This window comes from Arctopsyche grandis, chromosome 8 (genome assembly GCF_051622035.1).
Source record: "Arctopsyche grandis isolate Sample6627 chromosome 8, ASM5162203v2, whole genome shotgun sequence".
Classification (NCBI taxonomy): Eukaryota; Metazoa; Arthropoda; class Insecta; order Trichoptera; family Hydropsychidae; genus Arctopsyche; species Arctopsyche grandis.
The window spans coordinates 8027011-8043185 of record NC_135362.1 but is presented as its reverse complement, the minus strand read 5'-3'; the positions used below and the strand labels follow the sequence as shown (position 1 = coordinate 8043185).

General features: G+C 34.5%; 1 protein-coding gene across 1 annotated transcript in view; it reads left to right on the top strand.

Moving 5' to 3' along the window:
* Positions 1 to 16175, top strand: part of Tmtc3 (Transmembrane O-mannosyltransferase targeting cadherins 3) — a 222587-nt gene that overhangs the window by 203003 nt on the left and 3409 nt on the right. Inside the window, exons 5-6 of the mRNA XM_077436635.1 lie at positions 15757 to 15872; positions 15950 to 16113. Coding sequence (XP_077292761.1) covers positions 15757 to 15872; positions 15950 to 16113 — 280 coding nt within the window. The remainder of the gene's footprint in view (positions 1 to 15756; positions 15873 to 15949; positions 16114 to 16175) is intronic.

Sequence of the window (16175 nt, the reverse complement as noted above, 5' to 3'; positions counted from 1 at the left end):
TTTGCACCGCATCGGAATATTTACTATTAGATTCGCCATGTTTACGCTGTTTATATTACAAACACTGAGCGAAGCCGGGTAAAACAACTAGTTTAAATTAAATTAAATTAATTAACTTAATAAATTTAATTAATTAATTTAAATAAAATTAACAAAATTTAAATAAAAGTTAGCTGCATATTAAAATGGCCATCTATGTTAGTACTTTTAGACTTTTGATATATCTTCAAAACGGCGAGAATTGCTAACAACGATTTCCGTTGACGTCATAATGGTCGAATGGTCGAATCTAACTTGTGCGACAGTGCAATTTTTTTCTAATTCCACTATTTCGTATCTATAATAATAAAGAATGTATAATTATAATAAAAATAATATAAAACCGTTTTCTATTGTAGAGGTCACGAGCCGTCGCGCAATTAAGTGCAGCTAAAACGTTTACAATACCCTCGCAAGATTATAAATTTTCACCCCCTTGTTCATCTTACTCGCAAGAGTTTGATGAACTAGAGGGCTTTCATCTAGGCCCTAGATTCTAGAGGATGAACTATTTTGATTCTCCCCCTCACTCGATTTGTCTAATTTTATTGTTTAATTTTAACTGTTATCAAATATCATGAACGATTTATTTTACACACGCCTTATAAACACACAATAAAACAATACGGACGAATATAATGACAGCGGACACATTCAATTGTCAAATCATTACGCGATGATTCTCAATAATAATTTGCAGGAAGCTTCCAATGAAATTCACACCGTGAGAAAACAACATGTCAAGTCTTCCTCACAATACACTTAATACACACTGATTTTTTAAAACTGCACAAATCTATATATATATATGTACATACATATATAGATAACTAGGGTTTTGCATAGATTTTTCAGGCTACTTTCCCTAATGTATTTCCCGTATTTTCATTGTTTCGTTTTCATGGCATTAACATATCCAGTCGCCATTCGTTATGTACGCCCATTCGTTTCGTTTTAAAACAATGACCGTTGAATCTCCGACCCTACTAGGGCCGAGGTCCGATCGTGAAAATTCATTTAACACAAAGCACTCGGAAGGGAATGGAAAGTGAGGGAAGAAGGGGAGGGACTGCTCCCAAACTAGGTTAGGAGTCCTGGCCTTCTGGGGAGGGGTCCCTCTTACTTTATTCGCGGTTTATCAGTAATTCGGGCTACCCAACGTAGACAAAGGGTATAATTAAATTACTTTCACCTCGCCTTGACAGTGTGGCGTTGAGGTTTTTACCTCTGCATCCTCTTACGAACGCCCTTTGTTTTATATGTATGTGTATAATATATCAATTGAAGCCTGCTCTGTGTTTAGATGTTAGCCAATTTCATCCAAAATTTTATCTTGATTTTCAACTTCAACTTTCAACTTTCAGTGATGACATATCGCTTCGTTAGAGCAAAATTTAATTGTTCAAGATAATATCTAACTCTATAACGTTTTAAATATCAATGTGAGTGGATATAAAATGGGTTTCCTACAAATAAATCAGCTGATAACTAAAAATAATTGTATGTGATGTATGTATGTAAGCTTATTGTAAAAAACTAAATGTATGTAAGCTTATTGTAAATCATATTAACTATTGAATACTGTTACGTACGCCGTGGATTGAGCGAATTGTACTTAGACCAACGGATATCTGTTATCGGATTAACTAAATGCATGCACTTACTTCCAAAGATTATATCTGGACTCTAAGTGCATTTAGGCTAAACAATTACCGATATTAGTTATTTCTCAGAATCGGTACGGGGAGACCCAATATCGGGGAAATACATATCCGAATACGTGACTATACAACAGGTAAACAGATTAGGCGTCCTGAGAGATCTACCCTTTATAAGGCGGTACGTAGGCGATATAATTCATTCTGGACTGAGCGGTGACAGTGTGTGTATCTCCTTAATCATCAATAAATGCTGTGAAACGACTGTTGGCCTTTTACTTGGATCCTCCACCCACCCTTACGCAACAATACTTATCTCGCAGATAAAACCCAGTGAAGAGATATACTTTTAGCCGTGAAATGTCAAATCTGACATATTTGGCCAAAAATCAATATATATCGTGTATTGCCCTACAAGAAGCTACACGCCAAATTTGAAATTTATATATACATATGAGAGTTAAAACTAAAAATAGTTATATAATAGAGATAACGAGAACCAATAGAGCAAATTTCATAAAATATGCGAGTGCACTTATACAGATACAATACAATCAATCAATTTACCTAAGCATTTCATACAATGCGAATTCATACACACATCAACATTGACAAGCATGGAGAAACCTTTGCAGCATTTTATAATCAGATTGACGAACCTCAAATCGCTGAATAACTTGAAAGTACATAGCAAGAGAGATAGAGAAGCAGATGCCAATTTTACAGGAACCGTTTCAATGAAAATCAGAACAATTAGATACAACATAACTTCTTATTGAATACTTATCTCGCAGATAAAACCGACTGAGGAGATATACAGTGAAATGTCAGATTTGACATATTTGGCCAAAAATCAATCTATATCGAGTATTACATTACATGAAGCTAGACGCCAAATTTGAAATTCATATATACATATGAGAGTTAAAACTATAAATATTTAAATATTAGAGATAACGAGAACCTATAGAGCAAATTTTATAAAATATAGAGTGAACTATAGGCGTTTAAACAATTAAAATCTTATATCGCCATATCAAGGCGAACAGGTTGGAAGATACGGGACGAACGCTTATTAAACATCAAGAAGATTTACTTTCCGCGTGTTTAAAACGCGTTGTATACGATATTTTATCTCCAAAGTAATGGCAGACGATACATTAACGTGTATTGATGACCAAAATGAGCAATATGGCAAAGTATGAAAACGATCGGATAAGAGATAAAAATGACCACTTACACGAAAGCCATGTGAAACGTAAAGGAGGTATGTAATGATTGCAAACCACCCGGCTGCATGCTCATTTCGATTGAATTTTAACTGTTTGAATTTCAGCATGTACGAAAAACGAGATATTCATGGGGTTGCGCAGATGACATTTCGATGTACATTGATGATTAACAATTCTTAAAATTGAGTTGGATCTTTCTGGCAAGTTTAAAATGGCAAAAACCGAGATAAAAGTATGAAATGAGCATGTAGCGTAATAAGCATGCGGTCGCTTGGTTTGCAATCGTTTGTAGTTCAGGAATATAAAATTTATATTTTTCTCTTACTATGCTAGCGTGGATGTGTAGGGAGGTTTCCGAGACCGGAGTGAAAGATGCAGCAATGGGGTAGAGGTAGTTAATTGTTCTTGACCCGTCGACGAGTCAGCTCCGAATGTAGCACGGAATAGATTCGCCGAGTATATATACACAGCGTGTACTCTCAGCACAGAGAGATCATTGGTCGATGGGTCGCGTGACCTTATTGGTTGTTGTATATGGTTTATTCATACGGCGAGGCCCTATTGGTGCGAACGCGAGATCAGATGATCAACGCTGGTAAACGATTGGTCGACGAGCACCAATCACATAATCTCTTAGTTTATGTGGATGGTTTTAGATAAGAATTAATTTTTAGTTTTAAATCGAAGTTACATAAGTTCGTATTAAGTTAAAGTTCAAATGCCAAATAATAATTAAAATTTGACAATGTATTCTGATCGATAAATCAATTTAGCCAAATCGTGATGCTATTTATTTGCGCTTTAAAATTTCTAAAGATTTCGTTTTTGTATATTTTATATGAAACCCAATACATTAAACTCTTTCTGTAAAAAATATATAAAAGACTGAAAAAAGTTCAACTGAGATTTACATATGTATTAGATAGTAATAAAACTGTCCATTCAGTATTATTTAACAATTTGAATCCTGGACTATCAAACTATTGTATTGAACCAGCGTGTAATGCTTTCAACTGGTTGATCGCGGGTTCAATCCCTGGCCCTGACCTTGGATATATTACTCCAAGTCGATCGTTTCCTATCAAAGTTTGCCAATTTATCTTGGTTTTTATTGTAACGGTTCCAACAAATTAGCAACCTTATCCTATTTATCAAAATATTCGAGCTTTTAGCATCTCTAGTTTGCAAATTTATAAAATTCTGCAAAAATTTTGACACATTTATCCATAGATGTCTCTACGATGTTCTGTAAAATTGCTGTATACATTGTTTATCGATGATATAATTGGCCAGGAAGGCGCATTGGGGCTTACCCGTTAGGCCTGCCCAGTATATACAAACATACATACATACATACATAAATACGTACATGCCTATACCTTACAAAATGTATGCTACACATTTAAAAATAGAACTGTCAGAAATTTATTATAATAATGTCGAAATGAGAGAATTCAAAGCTTGTCTTCTTGGAAATATACTACGCATTATTTTGATTATGTTTTTTTTATATATTCATATATACATATAAAAGACGATAAAATTACCTTTTTTATTTTTATTTTTCTATTTTTTTTTGTGAATGATGTAATACAAAGCACCACCATTCAAATGAAGCCTGTTTAAATCTCAAACGTATACAATGACTTACTATGTATAAATCGAAATTTATATTTAATATCAAATAAAATGGATATGAAACTTGGACACTCAACGACAAGATGCTACACAAAGTCCTATGCACTCAAAGAAGTATGGAACGCTGTATGCTTGGCATAACGAGGAAAGACAGGAAGCGGAACACGTGCGTGAGAAGTATAACAAGGGTAGTGGACATAATGGATGGAGTAAAGAGATTGAAGTGGCAATTAACGGGTCACGTAGCTAGAAGAATAGACGAAAGGTGGCCGAACGAAGTGCTTGAATAGTACCCGAGAGAATGCAAAAGGGTAAAATGAAGTCCGCAGGGAAGATGGGTAGACGAAATTAGTAAAATGTGCGGGGTGAGGTGGATGAGAGTTTGTGCAAAACAGAGATGAGTGGAAACATATTGGAGAGGCCTTCATTCAGCAGTGGATGGTGAATGGTTTAGATGATGATGACGTATTTTTATACGAATTCCTAGAAATAAATGGATTCATGTATGTAGTAATTGAATCGTACAGCACACTCGTATTTTAAATTATTCTCAAAACTAGGAAAATGATTGATATCTCCTTTTTGAAATCTCATATAGGTACATACTTATACGTGGTTCAATTTTCGAAGAAACTTTCGCTTTTATAGCTGATACAATAATACACAGTACACCCAAATCTCTCACACCCCTCTCGCGCTCCTTTGGGGAGGTATAAATAAATACACAAACGTGTACCCCTTTAGCTGCCGTGAATGGATCGAATCAATCAATGTCGATGCTTTGCCAGAACTCATACAAATCACCGATATCAATGTATATATCTATATATGTACATATATTAGGCTACAACCTCTTCTAAGTATCCGAATATACGTATGTATGTACATAAATATGCCATAATTCTTCGAATGTACTTTTGAAATGTTTTGCGTGTTGTAAAGAGCACTTGTAAATAGATTGATGGTTAACGTTCAGCTTTGCCTTTGGATTTCATTATTTAGCATTCTTTGAAATGGTTTGAAGTGTGTTGTGCCTATTGGATTGAGAGGCGCTTTCTGTGTAAATGTTCTAGTTTTCACGTACGGTACAATTGAATTAGTTGAATGCATTCGAATGCTATGTATGTATGTACATATGTTATAATCGTATTTTTTATTTAAAATTATGGATCTTTGAAGTTTACTCCTAAAGTACCATTAACACTTGCCGCACTGCGATGGATAGCGAGTGACCAGGACTTAAATTCAATTTTATTTCTCCAAAACTGAATGCAGGGTCTTCATATTTTATATATTCCTCATCAAAACCTCTATGATTTGAATTATTTCATTACTTAAAAAAAATCATTGATCAATAGCAACATAAATAAATATTTTCGCGGGAAGCCCCTTGTACACGTGCCTCAAATATGTGAAATTCAGTATGTTGCGCTCAACGTTAAATGTGATAATGATATACGCCTTGGAATGACGGAATATTTTGCTCTTATTTATTATTATTCGAAGTTTAATACATAATGAAATGATTTTTATAGCTTACTATTCTCAATTTTTGCATTATTTTAACTTTAAACACATTTTCAACTGGACGCTTAGCGTCCAACATAGTAACAAGTGGATTTTTTTTATCACAGTAGGCAAGTTTTAAAGATGCAAACACACAGAGATGTATGCGGTGCGTTTTTTTCTTTAGAATGTCTTTAGAATGTTTTTTTCTTTAGAAATTTTTCTTTAAAATGTAAAAAAACTGCTAGCACGAATGATCCATGTCATAGCAACGACTCCAAAAATCACCCCTTGATGTGTTTTGGGTGATATTTTATCTTTGTTATAATATACTCTTGACAGAGATCGATAACGGTGATTCCCATATTTGAATAAATGTATTTTATTGTATTTTAATACATACATATGTACATATACCAGTGTCCAGTACATATAACACACATGTTATATAAGAATACTTACATGTAAAATATATTTATAAAAGCACATTTAATTTTATTTAACAAACATTTACATGCTACTCAAAAAAATTAAAGAAAAAATAAATAAATAAAATAAAAAAGATAATAAAAAAGATTAAAAATTAAAAATGAGAAAAGTAAAAGTATGAGAAACTTGTCGAAATAATAAAATCGTTCGAATTAGCATTACCTGAATAAACGCCCTTCCCAGCTGGACAACACACACATGGCGTACGATTTAGGGCGAAAGCACAAAGCAAAGAACGTGGCACATGGCTTTTGCACACAGTAAAGAACGTGGCACGTGGCACATAAACGTGGCACATGAACGTGGCACATGGCAACGTGCCACGTGGCACGTGGCACACTTTTAAACATGCGAAAAAAATGTGGCATGCCAAGCAAATATTCATGGCACGCTCAGCACACATCGCCCCAAAATCATCCCTTGGAGTGTTTTCGGTAAAATTGTATCCTTGCTTGACAGTGATCAATAAAGGTGTATCCCATATTTGAAATAATTTATTATATAAAATTATTAATTTGAATAAAAATACCAATAATTTTATTTTACTACCGCCATCTATGTTTAAAACAAAAAACTAGATAAACATCGGGCACTTTTCAGAAATTCTAATTTCAAACGCGTCTAAAACGATATTTTTTCTCCATCGTAATGGCGGAGGATACATTTACATACTTATATTGATGACCAAAATGAGCAATATGGCAAAGTATGAAAATGATCGGCTAAGAGGCAAGTTTTTTCCTGAATTGTAATCTTAAGTAAAGTATAAAAGAGGTATGAAAAGGTAGGCGAACCCCCACAGTGGGGAGCCAGGCACACGACGTCCCGTTCTTCCCTGTGTGATTTCGCCCTTAGTGTGTTTGCGCCCTTAGTGTGCTTGCGCCTTTAAACATGTCTACTTTGATTTAGTTAATACGAAAAGAATTTTAATATTTTCTCCACTTTTTTATGGCTGTAACCTAGTTTTGATCTTTATACTTTTTTGAATTTGCAGAAGAATCTTGGCACACACTGTATAAAAGGTTATTAGATCAAGAAAGTTGTTTGAATGGTTAGAAAAGTTTTAAAGTTGCAGAACAAGTGTGATTGATTGAGACCGTTCAGGTGCGACGGTCTGTTTCCGCGGTAGCCAAAGCGTTGCACAACTTTCTTTAGTGGAAGTTTTAATAAAAATGTTTGAAAAAAATATTTTTTAAATAACGTACATATATTTAAAGTATAATTTTTGATTTAAAATTTTCTTTCGCTCAAGAGGTGTAGAGAATTTTTTTTAAATTACGATTATTTTTCACTATCGAACTATAAAAATCGATTGAAATATCCATCGTTGACCAAACCGCGCAAAATCGCAAAGTTTCAAAACGATCTGAAGACTATAGGAATTTTAGCTCAATATTTTGCGAAGTGAAACATATGTAGAAGAGGCTTGTAATTAAAAAATATTTTATTCGTCATTCAACAAACTTTTGCTAAACATAAATTCACATTTAATTAAAAAGAATATTTTTATAATATTTTCAATCCATAACTTTTAAAACTATTTACATATGTACAAAAATAAAATGAGATCAAAATTTACAGCTTAATTATATCGAATTATGTACATATGTATCTCCAAAATAAACACATACTAATACGCACAAGCTATGAAAACGTGATCAGTGACGGATTCTGAATTCAAATAGCCTCAGAGTAGCTCACTGCTTATGCCATTGTTTACCATTACAGAGGTCGTGGGTTAAAATCCCGTCCGGAATCAATTTAGACATACACGTACTAGTGTTTAGCATAGTATGCTTTTGGCAGTGATCACGGGTTCGAGTCCCACTAGAGTCCCGCTGCTGGCCAAACCTTGGTTTGTGACTCCAGGTCAATAGTGTCTTATCATAGTTTACTAATTTTTATGATTTTCATTGAAACGGTTCCTGTAAAAATTGACATCTCCTTACCTATCTCTCAAGTTATTCATCGTCTTGAGGTTCGCCAATTTGATTATTAAGGCCCGGGGGGCGCCGGGGGTGAAGGCCCGGGGGGGGGGGCCGCCGGATTCTGGTATATTCAAATATAAAATTTCGAAAGAGACTTTGTATGTATGTAACTATCGTTGGTTCGTAGAATCCGTGACGTGAAATTTAATATAACAAAAACAAATGAATATTCAAATAAATTTGAATAAAACAAAACTATTCAAATGAATTGTTTACTACTACTATAGATTGGGCATTTTTAAGCGGTTTATATTACAAATACCGAGCAAATCCGGGTCAAACCACTAGTAGAATATATACATACGTTGCTGGCAAGATCTAGATGGTTATTAATCTAGATCGAGAGTTTTCCGTTAGAATTTGCCATTTTATTCAACTTAATTTATGTGGCGGGTCCGATAAAATCCTCTTCCCCCTCAGTTTCTCGCAAATTCAAATTACAACTATGTATTACATATGTATATGATCGAAAAGCGCCAGACAGATTGAACCACAGATTAACTGGATGGCTGCTTTAAACGCAATTCTCGACTTCACGAATGAAAAATTGCACATCAGATGACGAGTAACCTTTCGATGTGCACAGATACAATTATTAAAATTGAGTTGGATCTTTCTGGCGAGTTTTTAATAATTTAATAAGGAAAAATTCGGAATTAAAGTATCAGAAGCACAGAACGTATACAGGGTAGGCATGTTGGACTTCGGGTAGATTTCGCTTAGTGTAAGTGCGAGCAGTGCGCACGCATAAGGTTCACGTGTCGTTAATCTGTGGTTCAGTCTGTCTGGCGCTTTTCGATCGTTTGCACCGCATCGATGTACATATATATGTTTACCTACATTGTAAAATGTGTTTTGTATTAGTATACAAGTTCGACCATAGATATTGCTAAAAATAAATAGGTGTATAAATTTGTTTTTTAAATCTGTAATTTCTTCTTTAATCTCTGATTTTTTTTATTACTCAATTCATTTTTAATTCGATTTCATTCCCGGTTAAATTGGTTTAGACCATTTTTTTTCAAATAAAATATATTTCCACCTCCGCATTAAATATACCCATCCGTGCACAATACACACACTTACAGGTACACTTTCTTCAATATTCCGAGTCGATAAATTAAATTTAATAATAGCGCGCACCTCGTAAATATCAAATATCAAGCAGAAAATTAACGTCGATCGTTTTCACCGTGTAGAATCCTTTTGGCACCTACTTTCATCCCCATCCCGTTCCCGTGTCCGCTCTGCCTCACAATGGCCCTCCCCCTTTTCCACCTCCTCTCCCCACCCCACCATAATAACCTGCAGCTCCAGTTATCTCATATTCTTCTACTTCCTTATTTTCTTTGTAGCAGTCCGTACTTCACTCGCGCGCTGCATATAAACCATCTATTCTCTGAGCTCGGTCGACGTGCTAGAAATTCCGTTTTCCCACCCCCAACCCAACCCCTTTCGACTCGATGCTGTCAAGCACTTGTCATCCATAAATGGGTTAAATCACTTCCAACATTTCAATTCACGAGTCACTTTATACAGAACTTGTCCGTAATGACATTCAACATGGCGCTACCAACGTTCTGCACTTAAACACTGTATCAAAAATCATTTTTCAGTTTTTAACCTAGAACTATCTCAACTAATAAAGATTCATTAACAAAAATGCGTCATGATACTATTTGGCGGACAAAACACTGCTATTGGTGCAGAAATAGTAATATCACTCTGACCGACTCGGATAGAGTCTTAGGGCCGGGCCGCACCGCTCAACTCGCGAACAACTTGGTTGAGGGCGACCAGATCAATGCATGCAGGTAGATGGGACATGCCACACTCGTCAACTTGTTTGTCGCACACATTTTCATACATTTTTTCGTGTCGCGCAACACGTCGGCCGACAAAGTTGCACGGTGCGGCCCAGCCCTTACTCTGCATGCTTGATCGACCCCCTACGGTGTGGGCCCTCAAAGTTTATTCCCTCATGCTTCCATCTCTATGTGATTGTGTCTTTATTTCTTACCGAGATTATCAATAATACTATTTAGTTTTCCTGGTCACTTACAATACCAGCCAATAAATATTGATCTATGCGGTAATCAGCAGCATATATAAATGGTTAGCATGTTATGCTTTCAATTGTGTAGTCACGGGTTCGACACCTGATATGAGCTGCAGGCCAAACCTTGGATGCCAATTTATCTGATTGCATTGAAACGGTTCCAACAAATTGCCGTCCCTGTCCCATCTCTTTTGCCAAAATGCAGGTTATTCACCATCTCGATTTGTATAAAATGCTGCAAATTTTTCCATAGATGTCTCTTTAAATGTTATTTGTTGTTTATATTTATTTGCCTTTCTGCCTTATTGTCGTTATGCAACAAATTTTAACCCGTTATACATAATTATTAAATTTATTTTTAATAAAAAATTATATTAAAAAATCTTTTTTTTTGTTTTTTCTAATGAATCAAACCCTCATTAACACACAATATTCTTGTGAACATGTTGAGATGAGAGATAAACAAAATTATAAAACGATAACTTTGGAAAAAAAATCTAAATCAAAGAACGAAACTTATATACTACATTTGTATATGGTTGAATATACTAATACTTCTTATATAATTGATTTATTTTGAATGAGTGGTCTCCAATGTTTGTAATTATCTTATGTTTTAATTAGTTTTAAAGTATCAAAATATTTAATATTCTCGATCAATGACTCGAATTAGAAAATAAAATTGGTTTTTATCAGAGGCATAATAAGTTTAATAAACAATAAAAATAAGTTTAATAAATAAAGAACAAAAAATAGTCATGTACATATGTATATACTTCTTTTTTCATTTTTACTGTACAAAATGTATTATGTATTCCTTGAAGGAAATGAATACAGGTAGAATAGTATAATATTATAAGTACGCTGAACTGTACTTAGTTGCATGTCCTCTTCTGTTGGGTTCATCTGGTTAGGACGAACTTTGAAAAGCTCTCTACGTATAATTTTCCATCTGGCGAGATTCACCGAAGTATGGATATTGCGCACATTGACTTCATTTCGTTTCCCTCTATTTTCCAATATCATTTGGCTGGATCCAACATACTCACTCACATCCTTATATTTTTAGACCGAAATTGAAATTGAAATTCCTCCTCGCACATCCGTATATAAATATCATATGTTTATATGTATATGTATGTATGAATATATCTACTAGGTAGCTCCAGCGATATTTGGTAAAAAATCCGAAAAACTGGGTAAAACAACTACATAGTTTATTATAAAAGACATTTGAAAAAAAATCGACTGCGTGCGGAGCGAACACAGAACCGGCACATTCCTTTTATTTATTTTTATTTTATAGCTTAAATAAAAATTAAATTAAATGCCAACACGTATGCGATGATGTTTCATCGGGTACAATACTAGTAACACTGTTCGACACGAAAAATGGTTCAGAGATGATATATGACTTTTCTTATAGATCTACGCCCACTAAATACGAATCTGGTAATAAAAAATGTTGATTGGCTCGAGATTCGGAGATATACATACATATGTGTTTTTTAAATCGCGCCATTTTTCTTTATCTTGGTGTTGTTCGGTCGACGTCTGAAAATCTGTCAATTTCCTGTTCAAAATAAATATTGGAATCTATAGACAGGTATTTTATCTTTCATTTGTAGTACTTTTCAGCTTTCAAATCTCTCTAAGTAGTCGTCCAGTTCAAATCAAAAGTTTCGTTTATTTTATCGAGGTAAGCCAGATATCAATTGAATTTTTGTTATTAATCCACAAGAATTTTATTTAATTCTCATATAAAGACAATTTAATATATTATCCCTATTAAATCAATCCAGATTCGTGTAAATACAAGTAAATGATAGTGGCGAGTTTTTAGCTCGCAATTTTACCGATTTAAAATTCAGCACATTTCCAATTAACACTTTTAAACGAAAATAAAAAATAATGTGGCCAGAACACTATCCCAATAAACATTTTTCAATAGAAAATACTCAATGTAAAATAGTATTAACGGTGGGAAAAAATCCCAAATTAAAATACGTACTTTTGACTTTTGATTTGAACTGGACGACTACTTAGAGAGATTTGAAAGTTAAAAAGTACTGCAAATGAAAGGTAAAATACCCGACTATAGATTCCAATATTCATTTTGAACAGAAGATCGACAGATTTTGAGACATCGACCGAACAACACCAAGATATAGAAAAATCGCGCGATTTAAAAAACACATACATATATCTCCGAATTTCGAGCCAATCAACATTTTTTACTACCAGATTTCTGTTCACTGGACATAGATCTACATATAAGAAAAGTCATATCTCGTCTCTGAACCAAAAAGAAGTCGTCATTTGTCGAACAGTGTATGTAATAATTCGCCACTTTAGAGAAATCTGTTCATGATTGGTTGAAATGAAATATAAATTGATTACTTAACCCTTTTAACCATCTACCTGGTAGATTCTACCATTTTCAATTTAGAACCACCAAATTTGATACACGATATGAAATTAAACCGTAGATTATAAAAGTTTCCTGATAAAGCTCCATATTTTACTTACGCTGTCAACTTTCACCCTCCCAATCAACGCCTGGCATTTCATCCACCAATCTTATACTTAACTACCCTCGGTTTATTACCGCCATTAAACTGCGTTTATTGCATTTCTCGTAGTATAATGCAAATCGCGTGTTGTCGCTCATTCCACGTACCCAGTTCACGTGCTACCGAATTGTTTACACGGCTATCGTCCTGGGGAAAGGATGTGCCCCTGCAATGGCCGTCGTACATCACACGTTTCAGTTTTGCGCCGTGCTTTCTTACATACATACACAGTCCTCTGCCATTGTTCCTCTTCCTCTTCCTCCTCGTCTCGGGTGGTGGAGGATTTATTTCAAATGTTTGCTTTTATTGCCGACTGCACGCTTTTCTTTCTCCTCCCCTGACCGCAGAGGCGGTTGCCTCACCTGAGCCATTAAGGGCTCGTAAGCCGGACTTGCGACACTAACACCCCCACACCCCCACCTACCAAACCCCACAATTAAGCGGGTGATTCACTGGCGTGCTCGACCACTAAAGACATTCGCCGAGAAAATTCAACTCGTTACGAGGCACGTAGAAAATTTGATAATCGCCACCGATGATAATGAAAACTTTTCCAATTTGGAACGGTTCGGTTAAATTCGCCGTACGTGTCCGATAACGTACGGCCTCATTCCCGAATATTCCCTATTATTATATTACGCATCGTGAGCTCTGGATTTGAACGCTGAACATATCTATTGACCATACTATCTATTAAACTTTCAAAAAGTTTTGAAAATTATATTAATCACATACTATTTTATTTTATTTTATTTATCTATATTTTAGCTATCAAGCTAATTTAAAAATACATCTTAATTATTATACTTAACTCTCAAATTTATAATTAACTTATATGTACTGTCCCTCACAGAGGTGTCTCTTCGCACCTCGCAGGAATGCATCCATGTTTTTAGCAGACCTGACGCACTCAGGGAGGGCATTATACATGAGCACACCCCTGTGAAAAACACCCCCAGCCGTCTTATTCTTTCTTACTCTACTTACAACTAGTTTGTCCTTATTTCTAGTATAAAAACTATGTTTATCTCTATTCCTTACTATATAATCATCAAAATACTTAGGTAATAACTTATGATCTAACTTATAAACAAAAGACAATGTACTAGTATTTAGACTAATTCTAATACTCATCCATCCTAATTCATCTAACATACTTCCAATACTCTTAAATCTACTCACATTCAAAATAGCTCTCATAGCTTTATTCTGTATTTTTTGCATTTTTTCTAAATCTTGGCCACTAAACAAATTAAGCACAGTGGCACAATAAACCACATGTGGCAAGACAATTGAATTAAACACTAAAATTTTACTTTTTTTACTTAAAATATTTCTTAATCTACATAATACACCAACTTTTCTCGACATTTTTTTTATTATATAGTCAGCGTGCATTTTAAAATTTAGTCCTGAATCTATGTATACACCTAAGTATTTTATATTTTCAACTTTTTCAATTAACTTTTCATCAATTCTAATTTCATTCAATATATTTTTATTTTTACCATTCAACCACATCATTTTTGTTTTATTCACATTCAACTTTAATTTATTTTCACACAACCAGTCATTCACATAATTTAATTCTATATTTAAAATATCAGACATTACATCAACATTCTTTCCAACTAGTCTGAAAGATATTGATTTAAAAATTAAATGTTTCTGAGAAAAATATAAAAAAACCTTGATTCCCTAGAACAGAGCATCTTATCCTGTGTGCCGCGGCAGCGTAGAAGCGTACAGCACCATATTTTATTTTATTTTTATTATACATATATACCAGGAAGGCCTTACAGGTAAACCCCAATGCGCCTTCCTTGGCCAATTACAAATTACAATTCAGCATTTTTATATAAATCACTGAATTACGAGACACTGTAAAACTCGCAAATCAATGAGACATCTATGAATTTGTACACAAAATTATTTATTGCGCAATTATTAATAACAAATTATAGGTGACATATCGTATAGGAGGGATTTTTAGCCAATTTTTTTTTCCGGGAACCGTTTCAACAATGAAATCTGAGAAAATTGCAAACTCTGATAGGAAACGATCAACTTGAAGTCACAAATCCAGGTCTAACCAACAGCATACTCTGAAAAAATCATTTTCATTCGAGGCCCGGACCCAGGGATCGGACCCGGTGCCTCTCGACGCTAAGCAGAAGCTTAACGACCGAGCTATGCTGCTGGCTATTATTTTGAGTATAATTTTTGTAGCAATAATAAGCAGTACTTATTATTTTTTTATTAATTGTATAGAAAATATGTACCAAACTGTAGGAAAAATTAATAAATTCGCCATCTTTATCTTGGAGTTATTAGAATTAGAGAAACTACAGCCTATAGTAGTTTGGATTTCAAAATAAGGAAAAATTTAACCTACAATGATGCTTGTTCACTACTAATAGATAACAATATACAAAATTTAATTTCAATTATGAAATCTAAAAGGCCTTCCACTATAACAATAATTACTGTTTTTGATTTCAAATATATATGCATACATACATATTATACATATTTCATCTTTAACTATTTTTATTAACAATAACTTATTTCCAGGTTGGAAGCATCTGAGCCTAACTATGCTATGCGTTGCAGCTGCTATGTTATGCAAAGAGCAAGGAATCACAGTGACTGGAGTGTGTGCTGTTTATGAGCTCTTTGTCGCCCAAAAAGTGAGCAATATACCCGTTATAAGTGGCTTCATTCTATTAATATCTCTAAGATTCAAACCCAAAACCTTTGATTTCAGTTTCGAATATCAGAAATGGGTGGAGCGATGCGTGGACTAGCCGGTGGAAAAACAGGATCCACAGGTGAAGCTGGACGCAGACTCGCAGCACTCGGAGCCGCAACTCTCTGCCTTCTACTAGCCCGTCTCCACATTATGGGAGCCCAACTTCCCGTCTTTACCAGGTATGCTATTAACCGATGCATATATACCTTATAATTAAGAATTCATTGTTCAGTATGATTTA